General features: G+C 34.8%; 1 protein-coding gene across 3 annotated transcripts in view; it reads left to right on the top strand.

Annotated features, from left to right (window-relative positions):
* Positions 1 to 22,769, top strand: part of BRINP3 (BMP/retinoic acid inducible neural specific 3) — a gene marked incomplete at its 5' end in the record, with an annotated part of 413,860 nt that overhangs the window by 319,491 nt on the left and 71,600 nt on the right. For all 3 annotated transcript variants that reach the window (XM_082615798.1, XM_082615797.1, XM_082615799.1), the window contains one exon: positions 7,916 to 8,138. In XM_082615798.1, coding sequence (XP_082471924.1) covers positions 7,916 to 8,138 — 223 coding nt within the window. The remainder of the gene's footprint in view (positions 1 to 7,915; positions 8,139 to 22,769) is intronic.

Raw genomic sequence — 22,769 nt, 5'->3', positions numbered from 1 at the left:
TCTTGATAACCATTGGAAAATTAGAATATTTTCAGTAAACTCCCCTGGGATATGATGGGTGATGAAAGTGGGACATGATGAACATTGGCTTCCTAATGAAGGTCATTCCTTCGATTAAGATCATTACAATGACTGAAAGCAGGACAGAGTTAGTCCATCAGGCAGGGCAGAAGGTGCTATTTCATGGGGACAAGGAAAGTAAGCATTAATGCTTTGGATTATTCTGAGTTCATCCCAGTCCTCCCCCATATCTACCTTCCAGTTCCCAGGTTCCCATCTCTTCCCAGTGTTCTTTCTAACTTTATCAGATCTGGCAGGAATTTAAATTCAATCTTGGGATAAAAGTTTGTTTTGAAGCCCTACAGCTGCAAAAGATAAAAGATCCCTTTAGCACAGTCCTTGAAAGCCTCCAGTACTCACCAGTACTCCTTCTGTGCTTTGAGGAAAAAAAAAAAGTATAGGATTTTGAGCTCTTTAAGCAAGCTATATTTATAGTAACCAAGTCACCCTCAGTCTTTGAATTTTTTATGTTCCTCATTCAGTTCTATGTAGGCACATAATCCCAAATGCCATTTCTACAACAAACTCTTCATTCTAGGTGAGCACGGGTGGTACTTCTGTTGTCAAACTTCCACCTTTAATACTGTACGGATTTAAAAAGTGTTTTTTTCCCAACTAATCCAGAAAACCAAGCACATCCTCTCCTTATTGTCCATGGAGACTCTTCTAAACCACTTCCTATACCAGTACCTCCATCACCCAAATTTTTTGCTGCAAGTAAGAAAAACAGGCTCTAGCTGACCCAACCTGATAAGGAACCTATGAAAGGATATTGGATAGCATATAGAATCATCAAGAAAGCTAGAGAAGCATACTCTTGTGCTACATAGTTGGGACCAAGGGAAAAATCTTGCAGAAGACTTATTTAGTGAGGTCACGATTGCTAAATGCAATGAACAGTGGATCGCTGTCGAGCTGCACCCCGCAGGCCTGAAACGCTTGTACTTGCCCAGCTTCAAGACTGAAGAAAGAGCCCAGAGTCAGTGACAGAGACTTCAGTGGTTTAATGGGTGGGGGAGCTCACACGTCTGAAGCAAGGTCCTGGAGTGATACTCCCATCGTGTGCTGCAGACACCAGGACAGGATAGAATGGCCGTCTTTGCTCCCATAGACAGGGGGAGGTTACCAGTTATAGGGGAATTGACATCAAGTTGGCTTATTGGTTGCCAAGGAAACCAGCAGAAGGGCATCCCCCTTTGATAAGCATAGTGGAGAGTTCTGATCTAAAGCTAGAACAATCACTAGCTGAAACCTGGGGCAAGTACTTAGGAAGGTCAGTTAGGTGAGCGGGGTGTAGGTGAAGCAGGCACTGGTCAAGCAGGGGATGGACAGAGAGCAAGAGAGTAGCCATCTTGAGTGGCCTGACCATACAACAGCACTACCATTACTGCTGTAACCACTGTCTCCTTAGAGAATTGCTCTAGGCATCCTCTTTGTTATTGCATCAACAGCTTAAGATCCAAACTCTGTGTGGGTACACCTGATTTCTATAGCTTAGATGATGCATCCACTCTGTAGCTGCAAGAGCACTGGGGAAGTGACGACCTGGGTTAGGGTTAGTTAGTTATAGTTAGAGAGATAAACTATAACTATAGAAATAACATAGTTATAATTATAGAGATAAAGCTCTATTTGGGTAAGTTCTCAAACATTTGAAGAGGGGTTCATAAACAGGGCAATCCAGTGAAGGACAGATTCATTGTCTTTCTGTATTGAAGTATTTTAATATAAAAATATGATGTATCTTTCAGAGAAAAAGAAAACGGTCAGAAAAAGCACAACTTATTTCTAGGCAGCTACTAAGGAATTAGGCTCGACTTCTGATTTATGCCCGCTTGAACCCCTTTGTAGCCTCAGAAAATTGGCCAGTTCACAAGCTATTGAACAGGCTTGCCGTTTACTTTATGCAGCATTATAGTGTTTTGTCAATTTCAACGTAAACTCTATACCCGTGGCTTATAGAATGGTTTGAATAGACTTGCATTGATATGTGACCACTCAAAGTCGTCTCAGTGATTTACTGTAGAAGTTGACAAAATTCTAAACTGGTACAAGTGACTCAAATAGTCCCTGAGAAATGTTTGGAGGAAAAAAAATACTTTGTGAAAGTTAAAAATCAGCCAGTTCTAGTCAGGATTATGGAATGGGTCAAAATTTGCCTATTCCGTACTCCGTCAAAGGTCAGATTGTCGTTTCAGCCATTGGTAACTTCTGCCATTCAGGGCACCCATTGCCTAAATTTTCTCTGTCTTGACTTTTTTTTCCCCATTAGCCCTTCTTCCTACGCACTTTTGCATTTGTTTCTCAGTTTTGTGTCTTACCTACTTAAGGCTTGCATTTCTGGAACGTCAAGGTTCACAATTTATTTGCTAGGCAAATCTTTGTCCTTGAAAATCAGAGGAAGATAGAAGAATCCATGCTATCTTCTAGGAAACTGTGATTCTCAAGAAACAAGAAACAGCTTTATTAGAAGGGATTCTGGTTGAGCAATAACTTTGAGGTCCGGTGGTAGGTAGTTTGATATTTATTTGTCAGCATTGGCGGTAGTACTCCGTATAGGTATAAACCTACTGAAAGCTAAACAAACTGATAAACGAAAATCCATCCATAGAAACAGACTATATTTGCCATGTGTTCATGTATAGATAAGGCCTTGGTACTGCATTCAGTATAAGGAGATAATGTTTGCTTTTTTAACTTACTGATTATGGAAAATTTGTGTTACTAGAATATGTTATTAACATGTATTATTTCAAAAAATCCTGTGTTTACAAACATAAGCAGGAGAGAAGAGTTTGAAGACACTAGACCAGTAGTAACACAAAATGAGAAACGATTATGCTTCCTGCTTAAAAACAAATGTTTGCGTGGATTCTTCTTATATATCTGATACACATTTTTTTTTTGCCTATTACATCCTTTCATTTAAAGATTGTTCTGTGTCCATGTTCTTTACATACTTTGCTATATACTGTACAATATTTTGTTATTGTAGTAAGACTATTGCTGTGCTTTCATAATACTTGAAATTATTATCCATATTGCATTGTCATTTCTACTGAAAAGATACTTTGAGTGTACCACTATGTTAATTGATACAGGAAAAAAAACATGGAATGTGAGCCAGTACGCTTTTACTTTTATATTAGCAAGTCACTAAATAATAGCATTTTATGTAAATGTATGAAACATAAGATATAGACATAGTGTACTGACAATTTAATAGTATTTTTTGGCTATGTTTTTTTACTGATTCACAATATTTCTTTAAATTTTAGTAAAATAACACATTCATATGAAATAATAAATACCATAAAAGCACAAGTTTCCTCCCTGAGTCCTCCCTACCCATAGTCCTACTTTCTAATGGAAACAGCTTCTGTTTTAGATATTTTGGTGGATTTACAACTCAAGAAATTGTCTGTAAATAACACAAAATATCTGATTACTTTCCTACACTTTTGAGGAAGTAAGAGCTCCCAAAGCTCTAGAAAATTTAGAATGCTTTAAAACACCTTTGAAAATATATTCCAAAGCAGTTCTGATCAGAGGTTCTGAATATGTGAAAATGCATTATCAATACATTGGTCAATGATTTTCATGCTCATCAATAAAGGCAGAAACACAAATCAGGCTCTATGTATTATGGCTGATTCTTTTACATCCTGAAAATGTTCCGTTCTCCACTCTTACCTATTTAATTCAACTGTGAAGCATGAGAATAAAGTGCATAAATATATAAATACATAAGATCAATATACAAATGCAGTAGCATTAATAAAATATTTTTGCTGACATTGAAGTCATGAAACTAAAAATCGTCGGCATTCTACATACATAACAGCTCCAGTAAAATTTACATGAAGGATTATTGGGGGGATTGAGTTAATATTTAAAGCACTTAAAATTGAGTTCCTACCAAGGTAAGAACTCATGTTAACAGAGAGAGAGAGCGAATTAGTTCCAAAATTAGCTAATTGGATATCAAATGTTAGCTAGAGTTTGCATTAGAGGAGAGGGGGAAAAAAAAAACAAACCTTACTCAGCTATTTTAGAAAAAAACTCATTTTTAATGGAGGAATAGTTGTAATCTAGAGAATTAACATGGTGCCTGGCTAGTCTTCTGTAATTTATTGGAAAGACGTCACCTACCCTAATTCTCTTCACCTCCACAGAATTCATTAATATCATACAACTACCTTCGTATTATTTTTTGCTTCATGTGAATTAGTTTTGTGAAGACGACTGACTGACTGTAAATTCCTTCCAGCATATAGGATGTTTATTACCACTACTATTATTGTTGTTGTTTTGTTTCTCTATAGTCCTCAAAACTATGCTGAGCAAAAGTACTCAGTTCATACATACTTAGCAAACAGGGATTTCCAGATTAATCTCTGTCTAGTAATTCAGATATTGAATATATTTCTCCTGGGCTATTTTTTTTTTTTTTTTTTTTTTTTTTTTTTTTGCAGTACACGGGGCCTCTCATTGTTGTGGCCTCTCCCGTTGCGGAGCACAGGCTCCGGACGCACAGGCTCAGCAGCCATGGCTCACGGGCCCAGCCGCTCCGTGGCATGTGGGATCCTCCCGGACCGGGGCACGAACCTGTATCCCCTGCATCGGCAGGCGGACTCTCAACCACTGCGCCACCAGGGAAGTCTCCTGGGCTATTTTTATATGACATTAATTTGTTTTCTTTTATAAATTTATCCCCCCAAAAAGTATGGCTAGTCATTGTTTACTTGCCATTTGAAAAACAACAGCACTTTATCTCCTACATGGGTTTGGAAATTATTGTAGGGTAAAATGTTATCTGGTGTCCCCTAATCATTATCTTTTCTCTTTGTAGCTATGTAAATCTCTAGATTTATATAATAATTCTAATGTATCATTCAAATTTCATTTTCATATTCTATAAATAAGGACTTTACTAACTGCCAAAAATAAAAGAAAAGATATCCACAGGAATATTTCTGGAGATTCTATTGACTTCTAAGTAGAATGAATTTTAGATAAGATGTTATTTTAACATTTAAAAATATTTAATATTATTTGTCATTAAAAAAAATAAGATGAAAGGTTTATTCATATTCTCACTCATAGACTGAAACATTTGTATGTTTTGTACACAACAGGTGTCCAATAAATGTTTTGGGTGACTGTCAGTGGTGACTCTTAATGACTTCATAATGAAGTAATTATTCAAATGTCATGTTAAAACTGTTTCTTAGAAATTACATAGTGCCAGTTTTCAGTGGACATACACTATTACAATCACTTTGGTAAAATTAAATAAATTAACATATTCTTTAATGTGAATGAAATTTACTGATTTAGAAACTATCATAATACTACTATAACAAACAATGAAAATAACTAAAATATGCATACCCATGAAACAATAAAGGCTTGTCAAAAGTGTTCAAGTAAAAGATGACAATGAAATGAATGATTAGTTTTCACAGTAGTGGCATCTGCTCTGTGAATAATCCAAGGAATGCTTTCTAGTTTCCATGCACGAACTCCTTTATTCAAAGGAGAGAGTTTCTCAAAAGAGACATATGGGACCAAACAAAACGTAGGGTACTGTGAAATTGGAATTTTAAAATGTATCTCTTATTTATACCCTGCTTGCTTAAAAAAATGATTTGAAGCACATCAAATGGATATATCCTCAAAAATCTTTCCCCATAGATTTTGCAATAAAATGTCCCGTTTTTTCCTTTTGTTTTATTTTTCCTTCTTCTTCTGGTAAAGTCTATACCTTTAATGTCCAAAAGATGCCAGAACTTTGTATTTATTTCCTCTAGAAAAAATACCAACCCCAAAATTCATGAATATAATTTTCTGTTAATTATCTAAAAGTTGCATTTTTCATCACTGATGAAATAGTTTGGATTTGATTATCGAAATAGTCCTGATTTATAAAAATATAAATTAGTTGCTTTAAATATGTATATGTATCAGTGTAGTTTATCTTTTCCCATGTAAATGGCATATTTTTTAAAATGTGGATGATAATTTGAAGGTTTTGAAACACTGCAATTGAGCCATTCTCTACTAATAAGGAATCGGTATTAACATACCTTGTCCAAGTTCAGTTAAACACTAACGCCTGTAACTGGCTATTTGAAAACAACTGTTTTTGAATTGGGTATTTAAGACTAACAGTCATTTAAAACAACTGTAATATCATAGAATTTTAAAATAAAATGAGATTATTATTATCCAAAACTTTCTATCTCATTTACAAAGGAGGAAATTAAGGCACAGAGAAACTGAGGTTTAATGTATGCCATATAACATTTTTATGGGTAGAATAGTGACTAAAATGTGGCTTGTATCACTTACTAAATAATACATCTTCAGCCACTGAAAACATTTTCCAAATCTTGTCCTGTGCTGGAGTATATATGCAGAGGAAACCCAGCCACTCCAACATGGAACTGGGGGCAATGTGATATGCTAAACACAATAAATCCTTTAAAGAAATACTAAAATAAATAAAAAGTTTATGTTTTGAGTCCATGATCATAATATTTAAGAAGAAAAGGAGAGATGGGGAGAAGGCTCTACTCTCTTTGTTTCTGTTTTTAAAAATATTTTTGTGGTAAAATGTATATAGCATAAAATTTGCCATTTTAAATGTACAATTTAGTGACATTAATTACACTCACAATGCTGTGCAATCATCACCATTATCTTTTTTCCAAAAAGTTTTTATCACCCCAAACAGAAATTCTATAGCTATTATGCAAAAACTTCCCATCTGCTCTCCCCCCATCCCCTGGTAAATTCTAATCTATTTTCTGTCTCAATGAACTTGAACATTCTAAATATTTTATATAAGTGGAATCATACAATACTTGTCCTTTGTTCTCAGGCTTATTTCACTTTTAGCATGATATTTTGAAGGTTCATCCATGTTGTAGCATGCCTCAGAACTTCATTCATTTTTATTGCCCAGTAATATTCTATTTTACGTATATACCACACTTGGTAGAGCCATTCATCTATTGATGAATAGTTGGGTTGTCTCTATCTTTTGGCTCTTCTGTGTTGAGGTAATTAATAGACCTTTTAGATGATTATTTCATTGCGTCAACTTTTGTTCCTACTGTTAGTTACTTAGACAATTGAAAAGAAAATAATTTAGACATGGTAATTATTGACACACACACAGAAAGCCAATACTGGAGCTTTAAATTCTTTTTTATTTTTTTCTCTTAAGTATACAGTTAGGTTTTAAGCTGTTGTTTTAACAAATTGAAATGTGGTCAGTTACTAAGGGAACAACCAGAGTACATAGTTGAATATTATATTTTACACTATAAAAGTTTCTATTTTTCCTTAAACAATATAATCATTTAGTAATGATTTTATATATATATATATATATATATATATATATATACATACTAATTTAATGAAATTTTCTGAAAATATTTATTTAATGAACAATACTTGGAACAAATTATTAATACTATTGCCAAAAATGAAAGCTAGATTAATGACCACTACCTATGGGAAAAACTTCAATACCATCAAATTCAAATACCATCGAAAGTAGAATGTGGAAAAATTAAGTTCACCTTAAACTTTCTGCCCCCATTATTTGCTGTAGCATGATTATTTTAATTATCTTTTTCTGTGAATGTTCTTTCTTGAGGGGAACAAAAAAAGAAAACAATCCTAAAGCATAAAATAAATTTATTTCCTTCTTGCCATTAATTTGCTACACAGAAAATAATAGATTGTATTCTTTTTTAACGTTAACATACTAACTGTGTTTTGGGGAAAAGGGAAAATAATTATTTTATTATTAAAGTGTTGAATTTTGACATTTTTTCAGATGAATTCAAATTCTTTATGAAAAGGCTACCCATGAATTATTTCCTCAACACGTCTACCATAATGCATTTGTGGACAATGGACTCTAATTTTCAGCGCCGCTATGAACAACTGGAGAACAGCATGAAGCAACTTTTCCTAAAGGCACAGAAAATTGTACACAAGCTCTTTAGCCTTAGCAAGAGATGTCATAAACAACCCCTCATCAGCTTGCCAAGACAAAGGTAAGACATGTAGCAATGTAGACAACTGAGGACAGCTCTATTGATTTTCTGAATGTAGATGTAGTAATATATATATAGCACACTGTTATTTATATTATTAGAGATAATCAGAAAACAACATGTAGTCTTAAGTCTCATAATAATTAATTGTATTTTACAAAGTAATAATACAATGAGAGCACATACACTATTTTCTTTTTTTTAACTTTTCTTTTACTATCAGAATCAAATTTTTCTAACTTGTTGTGTATGGTAGTCAACTGATAATTGTATCACAGTGATCATAAAAACACAAAGACTTACAGTTACATTGTAAGCCTAGGAAGTAAGCAGGAATAAAAAGTGAAATTTCTTAAGAATTTCAAATAAAAGAACTTAAATTTTTAAATTCTTTAAAAGAATTTAAATTTTTTCTTTGACCTGTGTTCAGAAAACCATAAAGCTCATTCTACATGAATCTATGAAAATTGCTGGGAAAGTTTCAAACAATTTATATGAATGTTGACAGACTATTAAAATATTTGTGCCTGAACTGATCTGGGGAAGCACGGGTTTTAGATTTGCTAGTTTAAGATGTGTTGACCAGTCAGTGCAATAAAAACTTGCATGTATTTAGTAGAAGTCGGGTTGAAAATACATAAAATGAAAAGCTAAGGAAAAATTCAGGACAAAATCATAAGAAAGTATGCATTTGTACCAGTATCTCTATTATAAAATACTTGAAGTTTGACCTGATGCTTAAATCATTTGGCCTGATGCTTAAATCTGTAATTACAGATTTCTTTCACAAAAAACAACAACTGGCTCTACACATTTTTAAAATTCGATTTCAAAATAAATTATTGGAATTTTTTTACAAGTCATTGGATTTTAGCATATTCAAACTTATGCAACCATCACCACAATCTAAGTTGAGAACATTGTCACTGTCCCCCAAAAACCTCAGCCTGTCCCCATACTCCACACCCATCCCTAGGCTATTTGTCTCTATAGATTTGTCTAATCTACTAACTGTCCTCATAGATTTGCCTATTTTGGACATTTCATACAATATGTGGTCTTTTGTTACTGGCTTCTTTCACTTAGCATAGTGCTTTCTGGTTCACCCATGTTGTAGCATGTATCAGTAGTATGTGTATATCACATTTTACTTATCAGTTAATCGTTTGATGGACACGGGTTGTTTCCACTTTTGGGCTAGTATAAATAATGCTGCTGTCAACATTCATGTGCTTTTTTAAAAATGTGGATATATGTTTTCAATTTTCTTGGATATGTATCTATGAGCAGAATTGACTATTCAGAAGATAATCCTATATTTAACATTTTGAGGACCTGCCAAACTGTTTTCCAAAATGGCCGTACTATTTTATATTTTCACCAACACTTTTTTTTTTTTTTTTTTGCGGTACGTGGGCCTCTCACTGTTGTGGCCTCTCCCGTTGCAGAGCACAGGCTCCGGATGCGCAGGCTCAGCGGCCATGGCTCATGGGCCCAGCCGCTCTGCGGCATGTGGGATTCTCCCAGACCGGGGCATGAACCCGTGTCCCCTGCATCAGCAGGTGGACTCCCAGCCACTGTGCCACCAGGGAAGCCCACCAACACTTTTTATTATCTGACCTTTTGATTACAGTCATCCAGGTGGATGTGAAGTGGCATCTTCCTGTGATTTTAATTTATATCTCTCCAGTGACTAATGATGCTAAACATCTTTTCATGTGTTTATTGCCCATTGTGTATATTCTTCGGAGAAATATCTATTTGAATTTTCTTCACTCATTTTTTGTTTGTTTTTTATTTGCATTATTAAGTTGTAAGGGTAAGTTACATATTTGGATGCCAGTCCCTTATCAGTAGTATGATATATAAATATCTCCTTCCAGTCTTTTCACTTTCTTATCCATCTCTTCTCCCCACCTGTCTGTCTGTCTGGTCAGTCTAGCCCAAAAGTTTGCCAATTTTGTTTCTTTTCAAAACATTAACTTTTAGTTTTCTTTATATTCTCTATTATTTTTCTCTTTTTTATTTGATTTTTCCACTGTGATTATCATTATTTCTTCTATTTTCTTTGTGTGTACTGTAGTTTTCTTTTTCTAGTTTCATAGAAAAAGTGGGTTATGGACTTGAGAGCTTTCATTTTTTTTTTTTTAATATAGGCTTTCACTGTTACAAATTTCTCTCCAAGCACTGGTATTAAGATTTTTTATTTTATGCATCCTGTAAGTTTTCTTATTCCTTCCACACATAGGATATTTTTTATATATCTGCCTGCATACTTCAAGGAAATATTCCTTAACAGAGAGTTATGGCTGGAGAAAGACACTGTTACTTTATGCTCTGTAAAAACTTTATGAACTTTATGCTCTGTGTGGGTTACATAGAGTTTGTAAACCACTGAAATAGATGGTTCTACCCTCAAGCATAATAGAAAATACAATAGAATGGGATGGAAGCAAATTGATGAGTTTGCTTATAAACTTGTTGACTTTAAGTGTTCTTTCAATCACATTCAACTGGAGGTGGATATATGTCTGAAGCTCAGGGGAGATTTGAGAGAGTAAGATGGCAAACATCAGTGCACGTGAAACCGTAAGATCTGAATGTAATACCATGGGAAATATGTAGACAGAATCTGAGGATACATTTAAGGAATGAGTGGAGAAATGGAAACTGAAAATGAAACAAATAGTGGGGTAAAATATATCAAAAGAGATTAATTTCTATTAAAATAAAAATTAAATATTCAATTTAATATTAAATATTTAATATTAAATATTCAATTTTTCAATTTAGCTTAATTCCTATGTTGGCTATTACTCATCACACACAATAAAAAAAATACAGACTTCTTGCTAGATGAAAGATTTTTATTGAATTTGGATTTTTTCCCCAGCACGTTTACAGGAATGTGAGATTTTTGTTTCTGTTTTGCTTTTTATTTTTCCCATTTTAATAGAATAATATGAAATTACATTAGGACAACAAAAAATATGTACTAGAGTTTGTTAGTAGAATACAGTGGAAAAGAGGCTGGAAATCTGTAGGGTGTGTTTTCAGAAATTTTTGAAAGAGAAAGTGGATAAGCAATATCAGTGACTCACTTCTAGCAGAAATTCTGTTTTATTACCCTGTCTTTATGGAATTTTTTCAGCTATTCTCTTGAATTCATCTAACCCTAAGAACTGGTTTTCAATATCTGATATTTTAAAATCTGGGAAAATAAACAAAAACAAACTAAAATGAAACCTGCAAAGTACGCCTCCATTAACATTGTTTTCTAACACTTCCTGTGTAATGTGGGTCAATTGAAGTTTTTCTTTATAATGTACAGTGTAATTCTTTCTTTCTGGTAAAGCTTGTGGCCCTCTATCCAAATAGCAAGTCTGCACTGCTACTACTATGCCTCTCATGAATTCACGTGACATCAAAATCCTTTTTCTTACCGAAGTAAATTCCAAAGCCTGTGATAATCTTGTTTCTTTGATGTAGTCAACTTTTGACGCTATTCTAAAATTTTTGAGATAAGTAAAAATGACGTATTCATTTCATTAAAGAAAAATAGTTGTAACAATTATTGAGAAGTAATTAGGTAGTGTTCCTATAAAGTGCCTCAACTATACTATTTTGTGCTGTCATGTCTTATTCACAGAGCAGCCAAGGGTCCATAGAAATATTACATTTAAAGGTCTGTTGGCAAAGGCTTAACAACGAACTCTTTAGGGGAGAAAAATACCTGATTTATAGAATTTACTAGTCCTTGTAGTATAAATATTTCCACCATGGTCAATTTCAAGCTAGCAATGTGCTGTCACAGCACGCGGAGTTGGGCAGGTCTACACAGTTGGTTCTCCTGAGGCAGTGCATGCGGCTGCAGTAAACCACTAAAAATTTATTAAAATATTTTTACAAAGTTATCTCTTCTTCATTAACAATGGAAAGTGAGATAGGATGAAATCACTTCTCTAACGTCACAGAGAAGAATGAGTTTAGGTCTATGTCATTCTTTATCTGAGAGCTATGTCATGTACTTCTTATATATGCTCTATGACAGGAGTTAGAAATTGGCATATAGGCCAAATCTAGCCCTCACCGATTTTTGTATCAGGCTGTGAGGCAAGGATGTTTTTTTAATATTTTAAATTGTTGAAAAAAAACAGAAGGAGAATAATATTTTTGATTGATGAAGATGTATGGAATTCATATTAAAATGTGCATAAACGAAAAAGTCATGCTTATATGTTTACATATTGTCTGTGGCCACTTTCACACCCTAATGGCAGTTAGTTGCCACAGAGAGACAGCACGGTCCTGAAACGCTACAATAGTTGCTACCTGGCTCCAACAGAAAAATTTTGTCAACCTGTGCTCTAATATAATATATATTCTCTGTCTTTAAAAATGTTATCAAGTGTTTTAAAGGTATTTAACTTGTATATCGTTGAAGTGTTTTATATTCTAAATACATCTTATGTTAAAGAAAGAATATTATTACTTTAGTCTCCATCATATGGAAGCCTTATACAACCAGACTGAATCCTGAATCCCGAGTATTTGTGGAGTAATACTATCTTACTAATAATAATATATATAATTATATATATATATATATAAATACATACACATGTGCATATATTATATTATATATTATATGCATACATTATATTATAGATCTATACATTATATATAAACTTTAATATATAATATATATATATCAATACATATATATGCATATGTATATGTACTTTAACATAACAACCATAGGAATAGTCTAAAACCCTGTATATCAAAATGATTTTAGTTGAAGTGCCATTTCAAGCTGATCTCCAAATGCAGATTTACATTATTTCATGGAGTCAGACAAATTTCCCATCTCTCTCCTACTCCTCATGATCTTCTCCAATTCTAGTCCAATTCAAAATGATATTATGACCATGAACTAAGAGGAAGAACAAAGAAAATGAACACTTGAGAAAAGGAAGTTGAAAGACTGAACAGTATCTGTGGGTAGGGGAGGATAAAGTCTGGGAATGCTGAAATAAACTATGGGAATATTTAACATGTTTGGGAAGGATTGCCCTGCCCGCTGGAACTCTGAAAACATGAGACGCAGGCAGAATTTTAAGACATCTGAATGCTTAGTTATCTGCTAGAGCTCCTAGAGTCAGCTTTCACATTCACAGACAGCAAGTGCTCAATACATATTTGATGAGTGCTCTGTGATATTTTTCTTAATACTTTAGTTCAACCTCTGAACATACACAGCAATGAATTATTACTTTATGTAAGATGTTTTCCACTCTACATAAATTGGATCACCTGTTAACAATATGCATATCATGTTCTATTTTTTTCTTTTTTTTTTTTTTTTTGTGGTACACGGGCCTGTCACTGCTGTGGCCTCTTCCGTTGCGGAGTACAGGCTCCGGACATGCAGGCTCAGTGGCCATGGCTCACGGGCCCAGCCGCTCCACAGCATGTGGGATCTTCCCGGACCGGGGCACGAACCCGTGTCCCCTGCATCTGCAGGCGGACTCTCAACCACTGCGCCACCAGGGAAGCCCCATGTTCTATTTTGTTTCTCCATTAAGCAGGTGAATGCCCTCCCCCATTCCTTCAAATGGACCTGAGACAGTGTCTTTGTCTCTTCAGGCTGCTCTTCACAAAAAATGCCACAGACTGGGTGGCTCACAAACAACAGTTCACAATTCTGAAGATTCAAGTCCAAGATCTAGGTGCCATCATGGTGGGGTTCTGGTGAAGAACACTAATCTCATTCAAGAGGGCTCCATCCTCATGACCTAAGCACCTCCCAAAGACCCCACCTCCTAATAGCATCATCTCTGGGGGTTAGGATTCCAATACATAAATTTTAGGGGGACACAGCATTCATATCATAGCAGACATGGTTGGTCTCTATTAGTAAGACCTTGAGATGTGAGGGTGAGAAGACTAGCCAGCCATTTCTTTTGTGCAGGCATCCTGTCCATGGTGGATGACAATGAAGCTGGCATGTAGACCCAATATGAGACAGAGAATTCAGGTATCATTCAAACCTCTGCTTTCATTTGATTTCTAGATCCAGTGTACTTCTCTTTCTGAGGTTTTGTTATTCAACTTTTCCTTCTCTAACTCAGGCATGACCCTTTTTGTCCCATATGCATCATCAAGCAGTTACCACTCTATTATGCATACAAGAAAAATAGATATTTTAACATTTTCATGGGGAGAAATCTTTGCGAATGATGTTTCCCAATATCTGACATACAGGAATGATGTATAAAAATCCTTTTAAATCATATTTTTCCCTTAGTTCTTTTTCATCCCTTTTCAGCCTATTTTCTTTCTTCCCTTCCTCCTTTGCTGAATATCCAAACATTTTCCCTCTTTATTGACCCTCATTCTCTTCAATATGTCCCCTCTTTACTGAAATCTTTCTATAAACTTTTCTTTTCAATTCAGATGATTTAGTGCTCCTGGAATCCCAATTTACAATTTCTCACTAATCTTCTGCAAAATAGTGCCTCTTCACCTTAGTTAAACTTTCCTTTTTAATGCATTCAAACACATGAGATACTGCATCTGATTATCTTTCCAATAAATTAGTTAATTGGAGTTGGTTTCCTTCACTTGTAAAATCTAACATATAAATAGTTATCAATCTAGATGATATGAAAAAGCTAATAAAAATCTGTTTCAATTTTGAATATGTCCTGGAAGCAGTAATAATGAAGTATGAACATGTGATTTTCCTGTGGTAGTAAATATCCTCAACATGGCATAGAACTTACTTGAGACAGAGGAGGACTCTCAAAGTCTAGTACGGTAAATACGTTTGCTTTTTTCTTTGTTTTGATAGTTAATTTTATCAAAGTCTGTGTATTATTAGTGTACATATAATCATCAAATTCACCATTATTACACAATGTTGAGAGAGGCAATTTGGGAGACTATTGGCCTGGGAATGCGAACAATGAAAAAGCGTAAGTTGTTGCCAAGTCTTAATGTACATTATATAAACGAATAAAGAACTATAAATACATAACATTAAAAGCAACAATATAAGGTAAATATAGCTGTTAAACATTGGAAAAAATCACATTTTATTTGGTATATGAACAAAATGGAAATCTGTGAAGATAAATTATAACTTCCTAATTTATAAACAATAGAAATACAGAAATGAGAAGAATTTTAAGTCATTATCAGGATATTTTTAAGTAGTTCTGAGTATTCAAAAATGTGATCAGGGTTTATAATTCTTTTTTTTTTTTTTTTTTAGTTTCTGCTTTATAACAAAGTGAATCAGTCATACATATACATCTGTTCCCACATCCCTTCCCTCATGCATCTCCCTCCCTCCCACCCTCCCCATCCCACCCCTCCAGGCGGTCACAAAGCACCGAGCTGATCTCCCTGTGCTCTGCGGCTGCTTCCCACTATCTATCTACCTTACGTTTGGTAGTGTATATATGTCCATGCCTCTCTTTCGCTTTGTCACAGCTTACCCTTCCCCCTCCCCATATCCTCAAGTCCATTCTCAAGTAGGTCTGAGTCTTTATTCCCGTTTTACCCCTAGGTTCTTCATGAGATTTTTTTTTTAATTCCATATATATGTGTTAGCATACGGTATTTGTCTTTCTCTTTCTGACTTACTTCACTCTGTATGACAGACTCTAGGTCTATCCACCTCATTACAAATAGCTCAGTTTCATTTCTTTTTATGGCTGAGTAATATTCCATTGTATATATGTGCCACATCTTCTTTATCCATTCATCCGATGATGGACATTTAGGTTGTTTCCATCTCTGGGCTATTGTGAATAGAGCTGCAATGAACATTTTGGTACATGTCTCTTTTTGAATTATGGTTTTCTTAGGGTATATGCCCAGTAGTGGGATTGCTGGGTCATATGGTAGTTCTATTTTTAGTTTTTTAAGGAACCTCCGTACTGTTCTCCATAGTGGCTGTACCAATTCACATTCCCACCAGCAGTGCAAGAGTGTTCCCTTTTCTCCACACCCTCTCCAGTATTTATTGTTTCTAGATTTCTTGATGATGGCCATTCTGACTGGTGTGAGATGATATCTCATTGTAGTTTTGATGTGCATTTCTCTAATGATTAATGATGTTGAGCATTCTTTCATGTGTTTGTTGGCAGTCTGTATATCTTCTTTGGAGAAATGCCTATTTAAGTCTTCTGCCCATTTTTGGATTGGGTTGTTTGTTTTTTTACTATTGAGCTGCATGAGCTGCTTATAAATTTTGGAGATTAATCCTTTGTCAGTTGCTTCATTTGCAAATATTTTCTCCCATTCTGAGGGTTGTCTTTTGGTCTTGTTTATGGTTTCCTTTGCTATGCAAAAACTTTGAAGTTTCATTAGGTCCCATTTGTTTATCTTTGTTTTTATTTCCATTTCTCTAGGAGGTGGATCCAAAAGGATCTTGCTGTGATTGATGTCATAGAGTGTTCTACCTATGTTTTCCTCTAAGAGTTTGATAGTTTCTGGCCTTACATTTAGGTCTTTAATCCATTTTGAGCTTATTTTTGTGTATGGTGTTAGGGAATGATCTAATCTCATACTTTTACATGTCCCTGTCCAGTTTTCCCAGCACCACTTATTGAAGAGGCTGTCCTTTCTCCACTGTACATTCCTGCCTCCTTTATCAAAGATAAGTTGACCATATGTGCATGGGTTTATCTCTGGGCTTTCTATCCTGTTCCATTGATCTATCTTTCTGTTTTTGTGCCAGTACCACACTGTCTTGATTACTGTAGCTTTGTAGTATAGTCTGAAGTCAGGGAGCCTGATTCCTCCAGCTCCGTTTTTCGTTCTCAAGATTGCTTTGGCTATTTGGGGTCTTTTGTTTTTCCAAACAAATTTTGAAATTTTTTGTTCTAGTTCTGTGAAAAATGCCAGTGGTAGTTTGATAGGGATTGCATTGAATCTGTAGATTGCTTTGGGTAGTAGAGTCATTTTCACAATATTGATTCTTCCAATCCAGGAGCATAGTATATCTCTCCATCTATTTGTATCGTCTTTAATTTCTTTTATCAGTGTCTTATAATTTTCTGCATACAGGTCTTTTGTCTCCTTGGGTAGGTTTATTCCTAGATATTTTATTCTTTTTGTTGCAGTGGTAAATGGGAGTGTTTTCTTGATTTCATTTTCAGATTTTTCATCATTAGTGTACAGGAATGCCAGAGATTTCTGTGCGTTAATTTTGTATCCTGCTACTTTACCGAATTCATTGATTAGCTCTAGTAGTTTTCTGGTAGCATCTTTAGGATTCTCTATGTATAGTATCATGTCATCTGCAAACAGTGACAGCTTTACTTCTTCTTTTCCGATTTGGATTCCTTTTATTTCCTTTTCTTCTCTGATTGCTGTGGCTAAAACTTCCAAAACTATGTTGAATAAGAGTGGTGAGAGTGGGCAGCCTTGTCTTGTTCCTGATCTTAGTGGAAATGGTTTCAGTTTTTCACCATTGAGGACAATGTTGGCTGTGGGTTTGTCATATATGGCCTTTATTATGTTGAGGAAAGTTCCCTCTCTGCCTACTTTCTGCAGGGTTTTTATCATAAATGGGTGTTGAATTTTGTCGAAAGCTTTCTCTGCATCTATTGGGATGATCATATGGTTTTTCTCCTTCAATTTGTTCATATGGTGTATCACGTTGATTGATTTGCGTATATTGAAGAATCCTTGCATTCCTGGAATAAACCCCACTTGATCATGGTGTATGATCCTTTTAATGTGCTGTTGGATTCTGTTTGCTAGTATTTTGTTGAGGATTTTTGCATCTAAGTTCATCAGTGATATTGGCCTGTAGTTTTCTTTCTTTGTGACATCCTTGCCTGTTTTTGGTATCAAGGTGATGGTGGCCTCGTAGAATGAGTTTGGGAGTGTTCCTTCCTCTGAAATTGTTTGGAAGAGTTTGAGTATAATTCTTATCTTGTATTTATAAAATATATAATCTCGGCAAACAAAAATATTAATTTTTTTTCTTTAATAATGAACAGAGATAAACTTTGGTTATATGTGGTATTACAGTATTTATTCCTAGAAAAAATGGATTAAACATGCTTTAAAGAGGCATTTATACATAAGAAGCATTTTTTAGGCTACTGCCAGCTTGAGCAAGAATAATTATAGGGTCATAGATACTATTCCCTTACCAAAAAAAAGGAAAGTTTGGGGTGGAGGTGTATTTCAACTCTCCCATTTTAATGACCTTAAATTTCATTCTTTAAGAGTCACTCTACAAAGTGAGTTCAGTGTAGTCTTTTCCTAGTATTTTAGCGGCAAATCTTCTAGCTGAAATTCTCTATGATGACCTTGACCAGAAGTTATCAACTGTTTGGTCTCAGGACCTTTTCAAACGCATAAAAATTACTGAAAAACCCAAAGAACTTTTGTGTATGGAAGCTGTAAATCTATATATGTATGTATGTACATGGAAGTCTGTATATACCATAGTAAAAATTAAAACTAAGAGCTTTTAAAATATGTACTTATTAATACAATTTAAAGAACAATAAGCAAGCTCATTACATATTAACATATAGGACATTTAAACTTTAAGGATTTTTGCACATTTCTTTAATATTTGGCTTAAGAAAAGATAATTGAATTTGCATTGCTGTTTCTGCATGTAATCTGTTGCAAACTGTAGTTTTGTAGCTTCACACAGTTTTATTGGGGAAATGAGAATTGCAGTGCCCTTTTTGAATAATTGTGGATATTATTCTTAGATACTACACCAAAATTCAACAAGTGGGAGATTCTTATAAGTCAGTTGTAATACAGAATCTAAAACCATGCAATGAACATATTAAAATCTATTACATTAAATTATTTAGTCTGATTTGTACCTCAGATGGATCTTCTACCCAGGCATAGAAAATCATGTGTTAGTCATTTGAAAAATACTAGTTCACTCAACTATGAAGATCTCCTAAATGTTGATGCATATCATTATATAATAACAAAAAAAATCTCATTCCTTAGTATCATCATTGGAGTCATAAGAAAAGTCTTTATATATTGGGAAGCTGTTAGTCTCTTAGTGGCAGATACAAGTTTTCCAAATTTCTAATTTTCACTTGAAAGCTAGAATTTTAACATTGCCCTTAAATATATCAGTTTGTCATGAAGTGAGATTTTTTTTCAGTTTTGATAACAGATCTGCCAAATATCCAAGTCTGAATAACCATAGTTGGTTTGTCACCATACTCTCAAGTAAAAATAGTTGCCAGAAAAAAATTGGTTACCTCAGGTTGCAACTGAGACAACTGCACGAGTGTTGTTGCTCAAGGCAACCACTGTGGTTCAGTGTGCAGCACAAGTGCACTATTCATGTGCCCACTTGGTTTTGACATGACTTGTACTGAAAACTGAGATACAATAAACTTGTTTTTACTGCCTCACCAGGAACATTTTAAAACCAAATATACTTTCTTTTTGTCCTACAAGCATGTAGCCAAAAAGAATATATATCTACTAGTACATTCTTGATTTGTGCTAAGTTTCTTGCAGTAGCTTACCCACCATTGTTTTTGACACCATCAATGCAAAAGTCAACAGAATGCAAAAAAAAAAAATAGCATCTTGGTATTTCTGTGCAAATACTTCTTTTCACTTTGTACACACCTTACAGGATCTTACTTTGCTTTCCCACTTCCCACTCACCCACACCAAAGGGCTAGTGGACCACTCTTTGAGAAAGCCACTCTAGGTCAATTTCAACTCCTTATAATGTTACTGAACCAAACTTGGGTCTGCTCTCCAATATGCAGTAGAGCCAATCTACTGACACAGGGTAGTGGTAAAGGAAAGTGCAGCGTTTATTGCAGGGCCAATCAAGGAGAACAGGCGCTCATGGTCAAAAGACCTGAACTTCCCAATGGCTTTCAGAGAAGAGGTTTTAAAGGCAGTGTGATGGAGGGAGGGGGCTGCAGGGTGCGTGATCAGCTCGTGCACAATTCTATGCTTGGTTGGCATCAAAGTGAAGTTTCTAGCTTCATCAACCTTCTGGTTTCAACCAGCCTAGGGTCTATGTTTTGCAGTCAGCAGTTTTCATCTCGCAGGGTTCTGCTTCCTATAAAAACAATTTAGGAATGTGTGTCAGGCCTTTATCTGTATCTTTTAGGGAACTGGGAGTTCAGTGATTCTGCTCTTTGGTGGATTTATAGTCTAGATTGTTACCCGTTTCCTGGCTCAACAGCTATTCCTTGTTTCTACATCTTCACATTTCCCAGTCATTAACTTTTGAGCCAGCCTTTAGAGACTCAAGGGAGGCCTGGGAGACTAAAGCAAAAGCCTTTCACTTCAAAGGGTAGGGACACAGGAGCTTGTATATGGTTTCATAAGGACCTAATAGACCTAGAAGACAAATTGTGGGGCTATCATAGAGGTTACATCCCTTCTTCGTTTACTTCTCTTTCTTTCATAATGCAACCCCTGGTTTTAGCAAAGCACATGCTGCACCACCCCTCTCAGTCTCCCTTGAACCTAGGGTGGATACCGAATGGATGTAAGTGGAAGGAATGCATGACACTTCTGAGTTGGATCCTTAAAAAAAGAAGAATGCATGCCATCTACACTCTCATATTCTCCCTGGCTAAAATGCAAATGTGATGGCTAGAACTAAAAATTATGATGTGAAAAAACATATTAATATATGTAAAGCCTGATCTCTTTGAAATTAGCATATCAGTCCTTGATTGTTTATGTTTGCACTCTTATTTGAAAGAGGATGAAATTGCAGCTTTTCTGAGCCAATATTATTTGGCTTATGTTACTCGCCAAACTTGCATCCCAACTAATAAAAGTACCTTACTGTATGGCCTCCAAAATCCTTTAATATTGCAGAATTTGTGATTTAATTGAAAATAGCACTTATATATTAATACAAGTGAATATGCTGAGAGCAATTTTATATGAAACTGTATGGAAAAGTCAGCATACTAATTTTCCTTACATTTCTATATTACAAAGTAATTTTTTATTATTTTTTGTGTTTCAACCACTCCGTGATGACTCACAGACATATGCTAGGTAATAATGAATCAGTAAATTTAAGAAGTTTAATATAATATTTAGATATCTTCAATGTGTTATTGAGAAATGTAAAAAATAGAGGAACTATAAAGTACCCAGCCCATGGAAGGTGCTTAAATAATTATTATTTAATATTTACAAAATAAAAAACATCATATTTTTAATCTATAGGTCAATTCTAATGTAGTGGATTTTCTGCAAAATGTGTTTTCATGTGTTTCATAGTCAAAATAAAATTTGTCATAAGGATAATCGCATAAATGCTGTAAGAAACACATTGTTATTTGTACAGGATAACTCATATGTGACTGGATTCTTATTCAAGGGAGCCAGAGAGATGAATTCAAGGAGAGAAAAAAAAGAAAAAAAAAAAGTTGGTATGCTCCAATCTCCTGGGTACTGGACCAGTTCCAAACAAATTTCACAATAGGCAGATTTGTTCTTTCTGTCATGCTATTTCCTTTCACCTAACTCTTGGAGTGACCTGTGTTTCAGTTCTCATGGCTCTAAAATGTCCTTATCTTGTAACTATAATGTTCCTATTTGACCTTCAGCCAGAGCTCATTTCATGATTTCTTGGTTTATTAGATCTTGCTAGATGTTAGTTGAAAATAATTCTTTTAAAGCAAATTCATACTTATGTATAAAAAGCTATTTGTGATTTTTTAAATCAATTATATACTAGTCATAGAAGTCTTCAGTCTTAGGCAGAGTAAAAAAGTAATATTAAAACAAAATAAAAACCTGTGGGATTATTGTGTTGTGCTTGCCCTTCTTTTTTTGTTTGTTTGTTTTTTTCCTCATGGATAAAAGATTATGTGGAGCAATCAGAGGGCTTGTCACCTTGAAATTTTGCCTAGAGAATGCTGTCTACAACCCTCAGTCTATACAGGAAAGTGATCCAATTTCTTTTTAGACAGTTGCTTTCAATAATATTAACAGAATCAAAAGGCTCTGCTCCTTTTGGAAATTCTGTGGACTTAGACGTGTATGTGTTTATTTGTATGTGTGTGAGAATAGTGCAAAATGACAGGTCATCAGTTCATTATATGTTTTAAGTAAAAATCTTATAATGTTGTCTTATCCTTCTTTTAAATTTGTTTATTCTCGACCTGAGGAAAAGAAAGCCAAAAGACAAGGGAAATAGTCTTGAGTATACGTATATTCCAAATAAGAGAGATTTGTTCCTTTTTGTTTTCATGTGGTTTACTGTGCAGATGTCATTTCAATACCTCCTACTCCATCTTCATGGCACTAAAACAGTCTTCCAAGAAAGATTGCATGTCACTCCCAAGTACTTTTCCCCCTGTAACTCAGTGGGGTTTCTGGCTTAAATAGTCAGATTTGAGAACAGTAACAATTTGGACGGCTCCAGAGAACTACCATGACACTTCAGTTAACTTTCTGGAAAGAAAAGTCCTATTCATAGAATCTTGGAAATAATGTCCATAGTGTGCAAGATTAGGATGCCCATTTCCCAGGGCTATTTAGAGTAAGTACCACTTTGTTTAAACAATCAGAATCAGTTCCTTATTTGACATTGCCCACAGTTTCATGCCACAGAGGGTA

This window comes from Mesoplodon mirus (assembly GCF_964341445.2).
Source record: "Mesoplodon mirus genome assembly, chromosome: 3".
In the NCBI taxonomy this organism is placed as follows: Eukaryota; Metazoa; Chordata; class Mammalia; order Artiodactyla; family Ziphiidae; genus Mesoplodon; species Mesoplodon mirus.
The sequence above is the reverse complement of the archived record's forward strand: the minus strand, read 5'-3'. Positions and strand labels throughout refer to the sequence as shown.